Source organism: Neopsephotus bourkii, unplaced genomic scaffold (assembly GCF_033783945.1).
Source record: "Neopsephotus bourkii isolate Nb327-2 ecotype Australia unplaced genomic scaffold, CSIRO-AGI_Nbou_v1 NB_1768, whole genome shotgun sequence".
Classification (NCBI taxonomy): Eukaryota; Metazoa; Chordata; class Aves; order Psittaciformes; family Psittacidae; genus Neopsephotus; species Neopsephotus bourkii.
The window spans coordinates 1,594,111-1,613,399 of NW_026902242.1; the positions used below are offsets into that span (position 1 = coordinate 1,594,111).

The window sequence follows — 19,289 nt, forward strand, 5'->3', positions numbered from 1 at the left end:
TCCTTAGAGATCCCTTTAAAAATAGGAAGAATCTTAGAACTTAATTTCTCATCTTCTGCTAAATTACAGAAGCCTGAAGAGCAGAGAGGCTGTGGCAGTTTGTGTTCTCAGCACAGTACTACTCACCATCCCCAGAAACACCATTTCCTCCTCTCTCAGGTTCTCTGTTTTCTTGCGCTGGACACATCCACGCCAAACCTGAGTTGTAAACAAAGCTCTAATGAGATAAATGGGTCTTGTTACAGCTTCCTTTACTGTGGCAGCCACAGGAAAAAACAAATAGAGGAAGGAAAGGCACAATATACAATTGAAACTATTGCTCTTTAACAGGTTGCCATCTGCTATTTCTTTTTTAACCAAACCCTGAGGTTTGTTATCCCCTTACTCTGGTAGATGTAGGTTTTCAAACACAAAGTGTTGAGACTTAAGATTTAGACTGAGCTCCTGCTCTCCTCTCTGAGCTGAATTACTTGTGTAAGGACTCTTTCTGAGTTCAACAGTGATATCCCTTTGCCATCTTTTCTGGGTATGGAATGAAGTCTTCCCCAGAGATCACAGGAAAAGGCACAAATTCTCTGAAATGCACTGGATTCCAAGGGGGATGCCAGAAGGAGCAACTGAGGTCATAAAAATCAGACTGGAAAAACAACATCTAGGTTATAAAGTCGTCCTGCATTGCCAGGGCAGGACCGTTTCCATTGACTTCCCATCTAGAGACCTGTCTCATTTTGTTAAGTGGTTTAAACAATGTACATCATCTTGCTAAGCACCCTGGAAGCTCTCATAATGGAATGATTTCCATCCTGTGAGCTGTGTTTCTGTCTACTGCTGTTCTGAGCAAAACCGTGTCACTTGGTTCTGCCAGAACAGTTGTTAAATCAGAGATTTCACCTTTTGAATGCGAGTGGCAGCATCATCTGGATTCAGACCCGTCTTGATCTCAACTTTAGGTTGTTTTGCCCTCTTCTCTGCAAGGTAAATTCGCTTCATGTACGCTGCTCGACAGCGGCCTTGGCGAGCCCGTTCTGCAACCTGGATAATTTTAATGGCTTCTTCAAATGTCATGGCCTCAATGGGTTCCTTCAACAGCACAGCCAAGAAGGAATGGTCAAAGACAAGCATTAGAGTTGTGTGTTCTCTTAATAGCCTAATTCAGTTAGCAAAGGAAAGAATAAATGAAATTTCTTGTGGAAATGTTCTAAGACAAAAGAACAACCACAAACAGCAGCAATTCCTGTCCTAGTGTTCTCCTAAAATACCTTTGAAACTTGCTATCTTGAGATGTGTTTTTTCTGAGGACCTTTAGGAGAAAGTGAGCTTGATGAGTTGATGTGTGATGAGGAAAGCCTGATGCTACACTGGGAAGAATGGCTCTGTATGCTTTATGCATCCTGCTCAACTTTAATCCATTTGAGAAGAAAAGACACAAAGAACATTAGGTCTTTCTCCTGTTAAAAAAAGAAATTCTTAGGCTGTGGGATATCTTCCTTACACTTCTCTAAAGGGATAGATCACCGGTTGTGCTGCTGGGACCGCAGCCCTCTTGCTGAACAGGACAGGCTGTCCTGATCCAGCCCAGGCCTGGACAGACTAACCTAGGTAGAAAAGGTTTGGGGTAAAATAGATCAGAACGGTACAGCTAGAGAGAGGGACTCCCCCTTCTCAGTCCTCAGCATCTTGTTAACCCCTCATGCTTCCCATGAAGCAGCTGATTATTGTCCTTTCTTGACATTAATCCCCCAGTTGGAGTCAGTTCAGATTTAATGCTTCTTTCTATATTGTGTGGTGCTCACTATGCTATACTTTCAGCAGGGCTTTCTGAAAAGAGAGTTACATAGAAGCAAAAGTGACCTGCAGAGCAAACTCCTCTGATGAACTCAGCTCTGTTTGGTTTATGTTAGACTGCTTGTAACAGCACTGCCATGGACACTGAAGAATACCATGGTCTGTTACACAGTGCTTAGGAGCTCCTGAGTGCTTGTGGCTTGCTATGGTTCATGCAGAAGTGCTGACAGCCCTCCAGCAATCCCAGTGGAGACTGACCTGGAAGGGCAGCACAGGACACTGAACCCATACTGTGTGAGATTATCTTTGTTTATTGAATCCTGTGTCTCTTGGGGCATCCTAGCAAGGCAGCCCCATGCTCCCAGGTGAGCTGGCTGCACATCAGATAGTTTCATCTGTATTAGATGCTATGCTAAAAAGGGGTGAGAGCAGAACTGTGGGAAACAGAAAGGCTTCCAGATGTAATGTGCTGAAACAGAGGATCTCCACAGGTCATAAGACTACTAGAAGAGGAGAGAATTTACCCAGAGATTTATTGTGGAGGCCAAGAGGACTGCAGCTGCCCATTAAGGTAATCTAGCAGAGAGCCTGTGCTGTCTCTGCAGCCTGCCTCTGTCTGACTGGTGCTGTTTCTTTCCCTGGGAACCTTCCCTCCGTTGCTTTGTGGGATCAATTCACAGACTTTCCCCACCAGCACGGTTACTGGTGGAGAATTCACTGCTTGGGGCAGTGCAACAGTTTGACCAAGTGGTCTGATCAGGGGCTGACTCTTATGGCTGTAACATCTACGAAGCAAAGCTGTCCAGACCTGTAGGCACAGTTGTTTATTTCAAGGGGTTAGCACTGACTGCTTGTAGGCAATGTGCTATTTCCAGAAGGTCAGAAGTATATCAAATCCATAACAGTCTCCACCAGAGCACTCGTGTACTTCTATGTAGTGACTTTTGCTCTGCCAAAACTCAACCTTTTACTCCTCCTAGCAGCTGCAGTACAGAAGAGATTGGAGTCATTGTTCAGAGGTTATAACCAACAGAATGCTAACACTTAGGCTGACTTGAACTCTTGTGTTTTGCCTGTTCCACTTGGAATCCTGGTTCAGGAAAACTTAAGCCCAACTTGATGTCAGTAGAACTTAATTACACTATGACAATTAGCTACGCAAATAAAGCACCTACTAAACTTGGTCCAACTGCTGCCCTTTCTCTGACACTCTCACACACATAAAGCAGAGTTGATTCAGTCTTAACCAGAGTAAAAATGTGAGTGGATATTATTAGACAGGAAAAGTAAATGTGATATTCGACTTGTGCTTTATCTGTAAGCAGATTTTTACTTCCTAAATGCTACAAAAGTACTTTTAACATCAATGGCTTGTGTGTTCAGATACATGTGGATATGAACTAAAACAGCGAAGCATGTTAACAGGTAGGTATGTGCTATGTTTACCTCTGCTTGCAATCCAGCCTCAAGCAAAATCTGATCCAGGATTTTCTCCCTCTGCTGCAGGACTTCCAGCTGTTCTTTAATGAAATACCTTGGGATAGGTACTTCTAGATTTTCCTAGCGGAAGAAATGGTTATGAGATGTTTCTGAGATCTGCATCAAAATCACATTACTTATTAATTAAACACCTTTACAAAACAATTAAACTGGATTGGAATTGTGGAATATTTTGGAGTGTTGGGAATTTGACCTCTGGAACAGCTGCTGAGATGTTACTTTGCAATTACTTAAGGCCTAATTCAACCAAACAAATAAATCAACCCAGTTTCTGAGCAACAGGAGCCCAGAAATCTTTCTTCTTATAATGGCTCAATTACATTATCAAACTGTTAAAATATTTGGCAAGGTGGATGGAAATTTCAACATAATTCCCACCAAATGGAATACCTCTGGTTCTGTGATCATCCCACTTCTTTTTTTTAATCAACATGAACAATAGATCTGTTCTCTTGCCTTTTTCTTTTAACCATTACAAGGAACTAAAGCACAAACCTGTTTGTCTGCAGGTATTTCTCTGTCTGTGCCCGTGATATCTGTGACTTCTCCAAATAAGGAGCGATCAGAAGTGGCTTTTACTCATTTCAAGCATTAAAAAGCTGTGACTGATTCACATTTCTACTGATCCTTCCCCTGCAGAACTTCACTCTTGCTGAGAAATGAAAGAAGACACAGGCAGACAACCTCCCCCAGCAGTGAAGATGCTGCAGTGACATAACCCGTTCTTTGTGTTGTATTAAAGACTGAAGGCAAATCTTCAAGAATTGGCAAGTATATTTCTTTGAGGGTGGAATGTGTCTTCATAGGTCTGACTCATACTCATAACATGTTCCCTATACCCTGTTTCAGGAACATCCACAGTATCTCCTCAGGCAAATTATTTATTATAAGGAGGGATGGGGAGACAGGCAGTCGTTTCCCTGTGATGCTGCTCATGAGGAGCAGCACAGTTAAGTTACACAATGATTTGTCTCCAGGTATGTGTGAACACTCGGTCTCTTGCCTAATTTGCCTAAGACAGGTACAAGACTTGACACTGTGCCATCAGTGCTCTCTGTTCTGTCTGCTGTAGAAACTGGTGGGCTTTGACCTGCTCAGGGAGACCTCTGACTTGCTCCTCTGCAGTCTCAATGCTTTGGTGTGGACAGATATGGACAAGGAAAGCGCTGGCTGTAAAGGAAAAGCACCTCTCCTGCCTTGACACAGCCACATGGTAAATGTGCTGCCTGTGAACTCCAATCTCTAAAGCAAGAATTTGCAGGGAAGACTCTGGCCAACGCAAACAGCCCCTGTGAACTGCCAACTTAGAGATCTCATTACCAACTCCTTCGGTTGCACACTGTGCAGACCAGCACATCCCTGTTATGGCAGCATAAGAAAACTTACAAGTGGGACTGTGTTTATCCCTGTTGATTTCAACAATGCAGAGGTCTGGTCTGCTGAGGTTTCCGAATGTTTGCTTGCCTCATTAAGCTCTCTGTTTGCACCTGACATCCCTGATTGTTGATGGAAATGATTATATGTTGTACTTGAACAGTGCAAATCACTCTGTGATGGATTACAAACCAGGTATAAGAAATGAAGCGGTTTGTCTAGATACCCTCACATGGGGAGAGAGGGCTTTTACACTGTCAGGTAGCAGTGTATGATGATTATCTCCCATATCTAACCTGGGCTTTAATTACAAGTGATCCTGGACTGAGATGTTTACTGACTCTAAAGGTGAGATCAAAGTCACAAGCCTGGGGCTGGAAGGGGTGGGAGTGCTTCTCTTCATAACCTCTTCTTGGGGCCCAGCATAGAAAAGTGAGGCTTGTGGTGTTTGTCCTCAAGTCAGATTTGCAGCTTTTTAGCCAATCCTGGCTCCATGTGGGATTTGGATATCCAAATATCTTTACAGTTTCCTCAGGAAGTGGAATGACCGGGTGTTGGGAGGCAACTGTACAAAAACATGAGGCACAGAACTAAAGAAAGCTGAAGCTTGTCTTTACACTGACATAGTAAAAAGTAGCCTGTCTCACTGCATAAATTATGATATGAGACTACTCTGTTGTGTTCTCTGCCTACAGTCACGCTGGATTTTAGCTCAGGATAATACAGTGAAAGGAAGGATCAGAGATACCCTTCCTGGGCAGATTCTTTAAGAAACAGAAATTATTTGTCAAACACTGGCCAGTAGTTTTGGTTTTTAACCAATAATATATGATTATTGTATGGAAAAAACCTCACGTAAATCTCTATCCCATCTACTATGGAATAACATTTGGAAAAGCCTCAAATCTCTTCAGTTACCCTGTTTTTTTTTGGTAGGAGGCAGGTTATAACAGATGTCAAACATGAGTTTTCAGACCTGCCCATCTTTGTTCTGCAGGGGGATTTAATGGTATGTCATGAAAACAAAGGGAAAGAGCTTGCAAAAACCCATGGCAATGACTGTCTGTCTCTGTTTGCGGTGCAATAGGGATGCTATTGCAAACAGAAACATGTCGTCAAGTCTCAAACCAATGTTGTAACGATACTGGGCATTCATCTCGCGTTACAACCGGGATCTGGAAAAAGGCAAAAATTCAAGCTCCGACCCTGTTTTTAGGAAAGCAGCGGTACCTGAATGCGACAATAGGTGGAGCTGTCTGCGAGAGAAGCAACCTCCCTTTTGCTGCTGCTCTTTCCCACTGCTTTTAGAGCACAGCTTCAAACCTTTTAGCCTTATTGGCATCCTCGTCTGGTTTAGCGGGATATGGCTGTCAGGGGCTTTTACGTTGGGCAGCCCTGAGCCCTGGACTCTGAACACGCCCGCAGCTCCTGCCTCCTTAACAACAAAAGACTTAGCTGAGGTTTCTCATGTTAGTGGTTTGTGGTACTGTGAACTTGTAGCATTACCTGTAACCTCTGGAAGATGCCTGGGGCTGATTTTACAGTGATGCTGATTTTACAGGGATGCAAAAGAGCAGGCTGAAGTGGACTGTACCTTCCTTATCAATTGCCCATCTTTTACATAATCCCACATTCAAATCGGGCAGAGTCAAACTGTTGATGTTAATAGCGAAGCTGTCTAAGTTAATACAACACCATAGAATGGTTTGAGTTGGAAGGGACCTTAAACCTCATCCAGTTCCAGCCCTTTGCCACAGGCTCCTTCCACTAGAGCAGGTTGCTCCAAGCCCCTGTGTCCAACCTGGCCTTGAATACTGCCAGGGATGGGGCAGCCACAGCTTCTCTGGGCACCCTGTGCCAGCGCCTCAGCACCCTCTTATTAGGACACGAGCAAGAGAAAGATCTACAGAGCCTGCGCTGTTATGGAGAAGCTGAAATGCAACGAATTCATCGCTCAGATCAGCTTTTAAAATCTTGCTCCAATATATAATGCTCACTGTAGACCAAATACGCTCTGATTTTTAACAGAAATGCTGTAATTCCTGATCACCCAGTACATGACTACATCACTTGGTGGAACTTCACAGACTGCAGGTAAACGTGACTGTCTTTAACATAGAGTTAGGCAAAGTCCCTGTGAATTTGCCCATTAACAGCAGACCTACCGGGAGAAGCTTTAGATCTTCCAGGATATTATCAATGTAATGAAACTCTGATTTCTCCAGATCCACCATCTCTTTTTTCAGTTCCAGGATCCGGCCGATCACACCATCCAGCACTTGCCGAATCAGCACCCGTTTCTGCTGGTGAAGGAGTTGGTCGTGGGCTGTCTCCAGGGTACGGAAGATTTGCATGTACTTGATGTAGGAAGTGGCCAACATCCTGAATACTTTCACGAGGTCCTGCTCTGGCTGGAGGAACTCTTCTCTTTCTCTCTGGAGCTGGATGTCGAGGTCTTTCTGGGCATCTGTCCACATCTTATTGTAAGTGCTAATGGAAAAGAAGAGACTAAGTTAACCTGACATGAAAGCAAGAGTCAGCACACAACGATGCCAGGGCTCTGTGTGTGTGGACTTCGCAAAAAAAGCAAGCTGGAAATGTGAGCCATTACATTTATAACAAGATTTTAACTACAATGTATTTAAAAAGAAACCCTTAGCAAAAGTTTCTCGTTCTAATTGTTTTAAAAACAGGAATCTTAAAATGTGGATTTATTAATGGAGGCTTAAAAGTTAAAAACTTTTCATCTTCACCCTTAATGTGCTTAAAGTATCCTTCAAATGCTTGAAGCTACATCCCCCTATAGTGCCATGAGTTTCATTCCATTGTGCTAATAGAGAACACAGTTTCATGGAAAAGGTGTGTCCCCTCAAAGTCCTTATGATAGGGGAAGGTCTGGTTTAGGTCCCGGCATATTTAGGATGAGGACCAATTGATGTTTCTGAAGCATGTGTTGATTTTCTGCCTTTCTGAAGTGGTTCTCAGGGCTCATTGTAGGGTAAGTGCTATGTTGGTGCCAGTGTTAGAGTGGAGCTCATGTGAAGTGAGGAAAGTGATTTATTTCTTTGGTAGCAACTGCTGCACTCCAAGCAATTGCTGAATGTCTGGTCCAGTGGCTAGAGGACTATTTGAGGTCTGTCACCTACCTTTGTTACCAGCTTCATTTCCAGAAGCAATAATGATTTTTACTTGGTAGTTTTGGTAGGAATTTGGTAGGAAAAGTCTTCCTTGTGAGGGTGCTGAGGCACTGGCACAGGGTGCCCAGAGAAGCTGTGGCTGCCCCATCCCTGGCAGTGTTCAAGGCCAGGTTGGACACAGGGGCTTGGAGCAACCTGCTCTAGTGGAAGGTGAAGGAAGTTGTAACTGGATCAGCTTTAAGGTCCCTTCAATCCAAAGAGTTCTGTGATTCTATGAACAGGTGGAGCTCTGATGTGATGAGTATGCACTGGCTATCAGTGGCTTGTCATGGTAAAAGCAGATCAAGTGCAGAATATCATGGGAGATCATCCTAAAGGGGCAAGAAACAGACTCTGGGCAAAGAGGCTTTTCTTCATAGAAGAGCTCAAGCAGCAGATTTGTCACTGAAAGGTGCCAACATCTGTGGTAGTGAAAGACACTGTTAGGTTCTGGTTTACTCCTGGCCAGGTAAAGGCTCTTTTGGGGAGTGACAGACGTCAAAAACATCTTACACCTTTGGCAACGTTTCTTTAATAGCAAAGGTAAGAAGCTTCTGCACTGAGCCTCAGTGATGCTGGGAGAAAAAGTTGATTCACGCTGTCAGGTTTGCAGGAGGAGGGGAAAACAGTGGGGTAAGGTAACAGGGAAAGCTGACTTTTGTTTCTTACACCTAGAAATAAAGGCTACTGACATCAGTGGCGCAATGCAGACTCATCCACCAAACTATTGCTTGGCGTTCCTAGAGCCTGTCAAAGATGGATGAAGACTAAAAGGCTCTGCCTCCATTAGGTGAGCTTTTAGAGCAGCTCTCTTGCTGGTATGAGCAGCACTGAGCAAGTGCTTGTGTATTAATTCTGACAAGAAATCCAGGCAGCTGTTAACATTGCTTATGCTAGATTGTAATTGCCTAAGTGGGAGCTCCGTCAGCTGATCTTATCATTCCCAACCTCAGAGAACAGAATGACCCTTGTGCTGCAGGAGGGACCAGTGCGGTGGATGGGAGGACAAACTCCAGCCCACAAGTGCCCTGAGAGTCGGGTGTACACAGCACATCCAGGATGCTGATGGGGCTGCTGGGACTCCCTGAAGCTGTCAGCAGAACCACCACCAACCTGAACCCTGCTATTGAATCTGAACTGTTAACATTAAAGTGCACATTATACTTTTCAGCTGACTTGGGTTTCTGCAGGATGCAGCTGGTCCTGCTTTTCCTAATGCCTCTGCAGCCCACCCAGCTCTTTCCCTTTCCTTTTTCCCTATTTCATTGACATCCCTTTGCACCACCCAAATGATTAAATTGCAGCAATTAACCCAGGTGCAGAGATACACAACATAAAATCACCAGCGTGGAGAGGGTTGGCACAAACATGACCAGTGTTAGCTTTGACCTAACAGCTCTGCCAGTGAATCAGTGGGAGGTTTGTCCACTTCCTCTGCAGTCAGGACACGGAAGAACGTCTACTGGTATGAGGTTCAGGGGGTTTTCCAGCACAGAAGGAAACAACGTGGTATTGTACTTGCGTAGCTGTGCCTACTCATAGGCCATTTGGCAAGTGGGAAGCTGTAAATCCTGGGGGAAGCCTAGCCCTGCAGGTTTATGAACAGTGGGTATGCACAGGTTGAAGTGTTCTGAATGCAGGTTATTGCATGGGGACAATAAATTGTACAAGAACCATTTCCATGATTGTCCACTCCAGTTTACAATAATCTCCCTTTCTGCCTTCTCTGGCTGAGGACTGTCAAGTGGTTCCTCCTGCTGAGCCAGCTAATATCCAGTTTCTCTTTATATTTCAAATGAGTTTTTAAGGGAGGAGGGAGACAGAGTGCTCCAGCCTTCAGAGTGTGTTAACATCAGGCAATATAGATGGAACATAATTGTTTCCATAATGCATTAGTTTATCAGATAAGCATTAAGATGATTGCAAGCACGTTGCTGTGGGTCAGATGTTAAGACTATGGATATTGTGGCATGTTTGGAGTTCTTGCAGCAGTGATGCTCTGTGTAAATGAGGGCAAAAGAAGGGACAGACCCACTGGAAAATGAAGTATTGACAGAAAAGTTATAAGGAACTGCTAGATTTTCCCTTGTACCTGTTGCAGTCAGAGTGAATGACACCTTGGGGGGACGTGGCCTTAGTGCTTCTGTTTGTTAGGCATGTAATGGGAAACAGCAGATGCTTGATAACTGGGAACAGATAAGTGCAAGCAGCAATGTGATTTGAGTGTTCCTTCGGCTCTTCCTGATTAAAAACCAGAGGACACATGCACAGCCATTTGCTTCCCCTCCCAGAACTGGATTAAAATCATTATTTCAGGTTTTTCTGGTATCTAAATGGGAGTCCTTCTGGACTAGCCTGAAGGATTGGATGTGCTTGGTGTGTTTATAGCCCTTTCTGGCAGAGCTGCTGTAATCCTGAGGAGCCCTTCAGCTTTAGAGACCACAGTGTTCAAAGGGTAGTCAGGAGGAGTAACGTGTCTTCAAGGTTATGTGTATCTTCAAGGACTGATGCTCTGTGCCTGTCAACCTGACAGTGTGTGACCTCCAAGTCCCTACTTGTATTTTTGCCTATTTGCTTAGTACCCCTCTGCATTAAGCTGTAAACTCCCTCAAAATTGCTTCCACATGCTGAAGGGGGAGTACAGAACAGCCTTGAGCACGCTGGCTTTTCATTTACTGTTACTGATTCATCTAGTAGGCTCGTTCCTGTTCTGTAATAGGTAGGGTGTGAGCTGTATCTGTGCCTGAGGATGATGCTGCATCAGAATTAGATTGGATTAAAGCATCTAACTAGCCTGTAGTGCTGACAACCAGCACCACTGAGCATAATTTTCCTTCTCATGGCATAAAATGATTAAGTCCTGGGAAAGAAGGATGTCTGTCTCAACCTTCACATGTGTATAGCTGTATAAGTAATGCTGCAAATTGTCATAGCAACTACAAAATAGGAATGTTATGGGGAAAATAAGCAATGCTGTAATGGGATGAGTTAAAAACACATACAGTGACTTAACTCTAGAGCCTCCAGAGTGCTTTCTGGCAGCTTAAGGCTTGGAGGGAAGGTCAAGGCTTTAACTCTTAACCAATGTCCCTTCTCTTCACTCCCGTGAAGTAGAAACAAGAGTCTAAAACAAGGGCTAAAGAAGACTCTTGCTATAGCATGGTTTCTAGTTTGAATCTCGCTTTTACTGCTCAAAATAAAGCCTGGTCTCTTTATTTAGAGTGAAACTTTTAGGAATGTTTTTTTTCTGCTCAAGTTATAAAAAGCTGTTTAAAATCCTGCCAAATTACACATTGCCTCTTTCGGTATTCCAGGGCCCTCTAACTCTGCACGTTTGTTTGACCCATCCATCTCTTTTACACTTACTAAAATGGTCCTGAAGTCCAGCTGAGGTTACCCTGCCTACTTGTGCTGAGCTGGTTTTGACACTGAAGCATGATCTGCTTGAAAGGGTTTGTGCTGAGCATGCAAACTGTCCCTCAGACCACTCAGGAGCCAGTACTGGAGCCTGGCACCAGTGAGGTTACCTTTGTGCCTGTGTGGTTTTCCTTCCCCTTTCTCCCCACAGTGTCTCAGTGTTTTTACTTGACTGCCAGAGGGAACTATTGCTGTTATTTCAGGACATGGCAGTTTGCATTCCAAGTTGTGTCTGTCTCTGGGTTTGTATATGGGCTGAACCCAGGCTACTTTGATGCCTGTTTTTTTCTGGGCTGTCCCCCGGGGACAGAAACATCTCTCACTTTCATATGCCAACCATGTAAATGTAGAGCATGGCACTGCATGTGCCCTACTGCTTTGTCTGCTGGATGTAGAGATGGAAGGGAAAACATCTGACTGATGTGGGTCATCTCTCTTCACCTAACATAGAAACTCCCATTTGATTAAATGAGCTCTAAATCATGTGTGTTTTAGCATACTTCTAGAGCGTTTATGCCACCACTGCAAACTACCTGCCTTTCTCAGGAGATCAGGCTGTTTTGAGCCATAGAACAGGGAACAGAGAAGGCACTGGCAGGGCTTGTGAGAACAAGGGAGTGAGGAGTGGGGCTGGAGGAGGGATCTGCGTGCTGGAGCAGGGCTTCTGTGGGCACAAGGAGCAGAGGGAGTGAGACGTGGGTCTGGCAATGAGGAAGTGTATGTATGGGCCAGTCCTCAGGGAATCCTCTAGATCCTCTGGGCTTGACAGGTCAGCCATTGTGCTAAACCCTGGGCAAACACAGGGGAGGGAAACCCTGCCCTGCAGCCCCGGTCAAATAAAGAACCAAGAGACAAAGGTTGGGAGGGGAAAGTGAGGCCCCAGGGGAAAAAGGGCTGAACAAATGCTGCTGCTTTGCTTTGGTTCTTTCTTCTCTTTCCAAAGATCACCACACTTAAGATGACTGCTGGCTTGTTGAGGTCAGCAGTTACCTATTCCCCTGATACAACTGGCTCAGGTATTGCCTTGTGGGACTAAGTATCTTACGAGAGTAGCCTCTTTTCTTTAGTCTTATTATATAGACAAAGCTTCTCTTGGCGTGGAGAGGTGTAGATACAAACGGAGATCAGTGTGGCCTTATGACACAAAGTGACTGAAAGGTTATCTAAATCAGTTCCTGCTGTAAAAGCCTTTAGTGTGCACTTTGGAGCAATGCAGACTCGTGGCTCTGAGCTTGGTCAGGCTTACAACTATACCAGACTTCTTAGCTGGTGGTGAAGGTAGGGCTGTCAGATGACTTTTTAAGCAGGCTTGCTCTAGCCATGATGTTTTACAGAGTTGAAAGTACTTGGGGTAAAGAAAAACCGCACTAGGCTTTGTTTGTGACAGGGGAAGAAAACATACAGCCTGGTGGCATGGTTAATGTGACCAGCTCTGTGCTTCTGTCATCTCCAAGTTCAGTCTGTGGTGCTATGACAGAAAGTGCATAGGGGATAAAAGGTTTTATGTGGCATAAATGTGCTGGGACACTGCAGGGAAGGTGAGGGAACCCCCTTCACCTGCAGCAGTAGCAATGCCACACCTCAGAAGGTCTCAAGCACCTTCTCTGCCAAACTCATAGCTGTTTTCTTACAGGAAGACCTTGCAAAGTGATTAAATGACATTATTCATGGCTGAGCTTTGGTGTAGCCTGTGCCAAGGGCCATCCCTCTGTCTGTCAGGCTGCCCTTCTGTGGAGGTAAGGAGGAGAACAGCAGCTTCCTCTCCTCTGCAGGGAAACATGAGAGGATGGGGAAAGAGAGCTTTGGTAACTCATGCAGCCCTTGTGTAGTGCTGCTGCAGCAGATGCTGTGCTGGGTGCTGCTCTACCTCTGCTAGGATCAGGCTTGAAGCTCAAAGTTAACATGGTCTTGAGAACTGTAGCTGCTTCTTTCACTGGTTTCCAGCAGAAACGCTGCTGGGATATTTCCACTGGCAATGCTTTTTCCTGAAGGAGACAATGTACAAGTAAATGCACAAGATCTTTCCCTACCTGCTCATTAAGGATGAAGGGAGAGGCATGAGAGACTTTAGGTCTTAGTTGTGATCATTTGGATTCTGCCTCTGTTTTCCTGCTTTAACATAAGCAACATGACATGCTAATGCTTACCAGGGGTGGGAAGAGGGGCAAAGATGAATCCATGAATGCTTGAGAGATGTATGAGAGAGAACATGCTCGGAATGCCCAGGAGGAAGCTAATAATTGTGGCGTTTGGATGGAATTTGAAGAATATGGCCTGGGGCCAGACCCTGAATGAGGGGATAAAAAGAAATATTCAGCAACAGTCCAATAGCTGAATGAGGCTGGGGCCCCATGGGAAGGAAATAGGATGTGATCACAACGTAAGAAACTGCATCGTAATGCAGCCACCAAAAGTGGGGGAGAGAAGAGGGGATTAAAGTTGGATTGGCATTTTCTTACACTATGGTTTTGCAACCTCATTTTGTTCATCAGAGCTTTGAGTGTGCAACACAAAATACACAGGTCTCCTTTGGCTGTTTCTGTCAGAAGCGGAAAGGGGGATGCTAAAGATCGTGTCTTAGATCAATATTTAACCATTCTCTTTGTAACAAGAGGTGAAATTTTAAAGCACTTTGATTGTTTAAAGCCCCTTGGTGGCAGTGGCAAATATCCTGTAGCTGGTTAAAACCTGGTACTAGTGGTAGCAGCACCAAGGCTCGGCTGTAATGTGGCAGCAGCAGGACTGTGAGGGCAAGTTAAGAAATCACTGTTCCTACAGGTCAAGTAAATGGTAAACAGATTCATAAAGGAAACACAGCAGGAACGCATAAATGCAAAGCCATCTCTGTAAATCTCCTGCTCAGTGTCTGGAACAGAGCGTACATCTGTATGCAAATGCTGGGGTTTGAGTACTTTAGGAAGTGTGCTACGTCCAGCACTTCTTAATGAACCCCACAGCAAAAATGTAAGGGGTACTGCAACTGTCATCAGAACATGTCAAGCAAGTCTGAACACTGAGTTTTCCTATGGCTGGCTGCTGGAGCTTACTGACCCTGAGAATATAACTGAGTGTCCTGCCTCTACCCTAACGCAAAACTAAAGCAGTGGAGTAACGCTCTTCCATGAGCTTCAAACCACAGGGCCCTGAGGACACTGAACATAAGCTGGTTGGAAATAACTGATATCCCAGCCATGTAAACTCATGCAGTGTGACTCAGTGCTGCAGAAGATGCCAGCCTGACCACTCTGACTTCAGTGCATGAGACAGCCACCCCGCACGGACACTTAGTACATCTGTGTGTCCAACTGGCTGCAGGAGACGTGGGCAATTTCTCCGTGGTAGCAGCTGTTCTTCCAGATGTCTAAAAAGCAGCTGTTTACCTCAAGCTCAGAACAAGAGCTATGTGCTGTGTCGCAGTTCTATGCAGTACACAGGATGTGACTGTACAGCATTGAGAAATCACTGCTACAGACTCGACTGGGACTTGCTGATGTGCCTATCCATAGCATGAAGTCTGTCTTCCATATGACATGGCAACATACAGTCATGTTGGACTAGATGACCTCTGAAGGTCCCTTCCAACCCAAACTATTCTGTCAGTCTATGTAACGGTACCATCAGTAACTTACTTGAGAACTGATTCAGCTGAGTTGTGTCCTAAACTATCTTGCTCTGCAAAAGCAAAGAGCACTCCTATTTGGTAACTACTGGTATTGATTACAACTCAGCTCTGTGCTGGGGAGGAATGCACAAGGCTATGAACAGTAAATATTGATAACTTTCTCTAATGCATTTGCCAGCACTGTCAGCCACAACCATTTAAAAACCGGGAGGTGAGATTGAGATTAGACAGTTAGGAAGAAGTTCTTCCCTGTCCTAACTACGAGAACGATGAGGTGCCCATGGCAGGGGGTTGGAATTGGATGAGCTTTAAGGTCCCTTCCAACCCAAACCAGCCTGGGATTCTGTGAAGTTAAAGTTGTCTATATTTAAGTAAGAATTTTCTACTTTTTATTTTCCTAATGGTTTGTGACCATTTTTTATTACTTTTTACTGTTGGGTTTTCTTAACATTTATTAGTTGCAGATTCTCAGGTGGTAAATCTTGAATCCAGCATGGGGCAATAAATAACTGCACAAACTGTCCAGAAAACTTGGTATGCTGAAGTATAGAACACTGCAAACAAAGCTATGCAGCCTGTTGCTCAACTCAGGCTCTATAGAAGCAGTGATTGATGAACTGGTGTATATTCAGACATGTATTTATGAAGGGCAGGATTAGCCCAGCTATAAATGTCGTGCTGTGCACAGCTATAGAGTGATTCCAGTTAAGTGAGCCAAGTAGCATCAGTGTCAACTTGGAGTCCCTTACCAGCATTACTACCTCGTTTGGAAGCAGAACTGTATATAGTTGAGTCATGTAGTGAGGAGATGTGTATCATGTTTGCTTGGATTTGCTGTTTAGCACTAGTAGTGCTGCAGGAAGTGCTGAAGAACCCTGTCTATTAAATGAAGCTGAACAATGAAGACAGGGTGAGAGAGCTGGGCTTGCTGTGCTGGACATGGAGGCAGCAAACTGCGGAACACTGAGGGATAATGCCATAAAGGATGCTCACAGTTAGGTTCCCAACTTAGGAACGTAGGAACCAATACTAATTCTTAATAAGGAGGCTGGGTATCTTAGTAATGTTTCTGGAGAGATGAGCATGGCTCCCCGCAGGCACTTTGATCCAATGCCATCATCAGGGTCTGCTTATTGCAAATAAACTTTTAAGACTTGTACTGTGCTGACAGCATAAGGAATTCATTACAGGGTGAAAAACCCCAGTTTGTGCAAGTTTTCGTCTGGGAAAGGGGGAAAAGTGGTGTTTTTGCAAGCAGAGAACGGCTGAGTGGGTAGGAAAGGTACCAACAGGGGCTCAACACTACTGTGGTGAGCCGCTGCCTTGGAGCGGCTGAATATCCCCTCGTCGGAACCCGCGGGCTGGCCGCGGCCGCGCCTCACCGGACACTGCGCGGCGGAACCGGTTACACCGCGTTCGCACCGGGGGGTGCTCCCCTCCGGAGGTGCGCGGAGGGTTGCGGGGGGGGGGGCTGGTGGTGATGTTTTAGCCCCTTCAGCCGCGTTCCGCCCGGGCACTTGCGGCCCCTTGCCCCGCCTGGCCCCCGCGCCCCGGGCTACTCACGCCTGAGACATGGCGAAGCTCTGCGGAGGCCGCACCGGTGCCGAAGCCGCCCGGAGCCGCTCCGGCCTAGCCCCGGCTGGCAGCGGCTTGTCCGAGGCCCGGGCAACCGGACGCCCTGCGCGGGCCCAGCCGTTACCGTGGAGACAGGGCCACGAGGTGTGTGCACGTTATCGCCTCCCAGTGCTGCTGCACAGTGTAAGGATGGTCCGCGTTTCATCGCGTTTTGCCTCTATTTTTATTTCTCCGAGCACCCGCAGAGACAAGTTTTTAGTGGTTTTCCATCCCCTACTGCCTAAAAACCCGGTTTCTTATTGTTTGTGGGGTGTTTTCCTCCTTCAACAGCTGGAAACCTGGCTCGTGTTCTGTACTTCCTCTCCCCGAGCACATCTGGATGCCAAGGGCGGCTGGGCGGTGACTGCCGAGACGTGTGTCTCCATCCCACCTATGGGTACTTCACCCTTGTAGCTGGATGCGCTCCGGTTTTGGGTTTTACAAATATTAGCAATGGGGGAATGGGAGGGTGTTGTAAAGCAGCGTGTAAATCACAGCCATCACTTCTGAGCCCAGGTTTGGGGGGGGGGGGGGGGGGGATAGAGCTGGTTTACCTCTTTGTAAATGCTGGCAGTGAAAATGAAGATGCTTTAAACACTAATCGTTTAAATTCATTGTTTGTGTGTGGGGTGAGAACCATCTGTTGTTGTAGGACATTAAAAGGCTCCTTATTGAAAAAGGGGGGAATCAAAGCTAGTGAGACAGGATTACAGCACATTACAGGGGTTTGGGGGTGGAAAATGCACTCCTCCACAGGGCGAGTGGGGAAGGGGAAATGGAGCAGTGTGGGACAATGAGTGCTCTGCCAGCAGTCACATTTTAGCCATAAATCTCAGGATATCTGCATTCCTTTGCTGGTTTTATTTATTTATACCTCCCCCCCCCCCCCCCCCCCAAGTCCCGTCTCACATAATTAGGTGAGAGTCTTGGCTATCAGCTTCTCAAATCAAGTTCCTAGCCCCCATGGCTTTGGAGGAGAAGGTTTCACACTGAAAATATGAACCTTGAAGGACCAAGGCCATAACAAAAAGCATCTGAGGCGTGTTATTTTCTAAGCCATGTGATGGTCATGCACATTGCACGATTGCTTTTGGTGTATTGGATTGGTGGGGTTTTGTTAGGAGTCAGTGAGCTTTGAGTACTTGTTTGCTTTTTCTTTTGGAGGGGTGTAAAATCAGCATGTAATTAACTGTGTTAATGTGAAAGTGGTTCTTCATGATGCTGCAGTTTATATCAGAAACTTGCTTGCTTCCTTTCAATGCCTGAAGATCTATCTGCAGGTTAGGGGGGCTCTCAAGCAGTAACTAACTTGTGTTTTGTTCATATTTAATACCTTAACTGAGTCTTTGCAGCCCAGATGGGAACATCGCATTTGTAATTTCATCAATGTGGGCATTTATGCATCACTTTTTCTGCTGAACTATTCCTTTTCTAGCCAGAGTTCTACCCGCAGAGTCCCAGCAGTGCTGTTTCCATCAGTGTGTGTGGTTTTAAGGACCAATTTGGCCATAACCCCTAAGCAATATACCCTTTCCCGTAGGCCTTAAGCTATCGTTCCCAAATCTCCAAGAGAAAGGGAGTAACCTTGCGATTCAACAAGTAAATTCAGGAATTGGAGTCAGAATAGAAAATGACTTTTTCTTATTCTGGAATGCATCAATCAAAAGTAGCTTCTAAAATTAATAGCTAAGCAATATTTGAGACAAGTGAGAAGCTTTCTGAAGCAGTTGGAAGTCAGAGCAACAAGATTGCTTGATACGATGTGGATGTTAATTATTAATCTGAATTTATTGCCCTGTGTTAGCACCTCATTTTCACAGTGCAATGGATGTCTTTATTGTGTTAGAAACAGTATTAAAGATGGAGTGCCCATTGCTGACTTCCAACCCCCCCAAAAGCAAACATCTTCCTTGAAAAGATGGGAAATTAAGCTACAAAAAAGTGATACAGTAAAATTAATTATGAAGTAGAGCAGAGTTGATGTTTTTGCTTGTTTTCCATGGGAAAGGAGCCTGCTTCTAGCCAAAATGGGAGTACCATATGACTCAGAATAGTTAGTTTAGCCTAAGAAAATACACACCTATAAACGGAGTAACTGGGGAGTGTGAGAGATCCTGGTTTCCTGTAGGTTTCCAGTTGAATCCTTGAGTTTGAATTGAGAGGATGCGTGTCTGCCTGGGCAGTTTGGACAGTGCTATCCTCAAAGGACTGCCCTGTTACGTGTTTTCTATCATGGCTGCATCTCGTGCTTCAGGTTCGGCACAGGGGCTCTCCATCCCCATCTCCAGCTTTCTGATTCTTTACCTCCCTTCTCGTCTCTTCCCCTGGAGCACTGAATTGCAGCTGAGGTCCAGGAGGGCATTGGTAAGGCAACACCATGAAGCATCTCAGTCTTTCCAGTCCAGGATCACATATCTCCTATAATCCAAACAGGCACCAACCATCTGAGATCTCTAGGTACCAACAGAGATTAAAGGATTTGTAGCTGTTATTCCACACATAGTATGTTTTTGTATAGCACTGATAGCAACTTCCTTGTCCAGATTGTGTTGCATTAATAGAACCGTGTTATTTAATCTATCCAGCAGGAATAGGTGATGGGTTTTATACAGTGTGTTCCTTCTGGCATCTGTAATTCCTTAGGCTCTTGCAGACATGAGCTTAAAAGTTCTGCTGCCTTGGAAACTAGGTGCCATCATTTTTAAAGAAGTCTTTTATTAAGAGCTTAAGAGGTGACTACTGAGCTTCCAAACGGAGAATGTATGAAACTGGAGGGCCTTGTTCCTCTAGACACAGGTCCC

General features: G+C 45.2%; 1 protein-coding gene across 1 annotated transcript in view; it reads right to left on the reverse strand.

Moving 5' to 3' along the window:
- The window catches only part of IQCA1 (IQ motif containing with AAA domain 1), a 95,017-nt gene extending 78,562 nt beyond the window's left edge, over window positions 1-16,455 (reverse strand). The window contains exons 1-5 of the mRNA XM_061379193.1: window positions 16,438-16,455; window positions 6,825-7,149; window positions 3,232-3,345; window positions 892-1,080; window positions 127-198 (exon numbers count right to left, since the gene is read on the reverse strand). Of these exons, the coding sequence (XP_061235177.1) occupies window positions 127-198; window positions 892-1,080; window positions 3,232-3,345; window positions 6,825-7,149; window positions 16,438-16,448 (711 nt within the window). The 5' untranslated portion in view covers window positions 16,449-16,455. The remainder of the gene's footprint in view (window positions 1-126; window positions 199-891; window positions 1,081-3,231; window positions 3,346-6,824; window positions 7,150-16,437) is intronic.
- Between the last annotated feature and the right edge of the window lie 2,834 nt (window positions 16,456-19,289).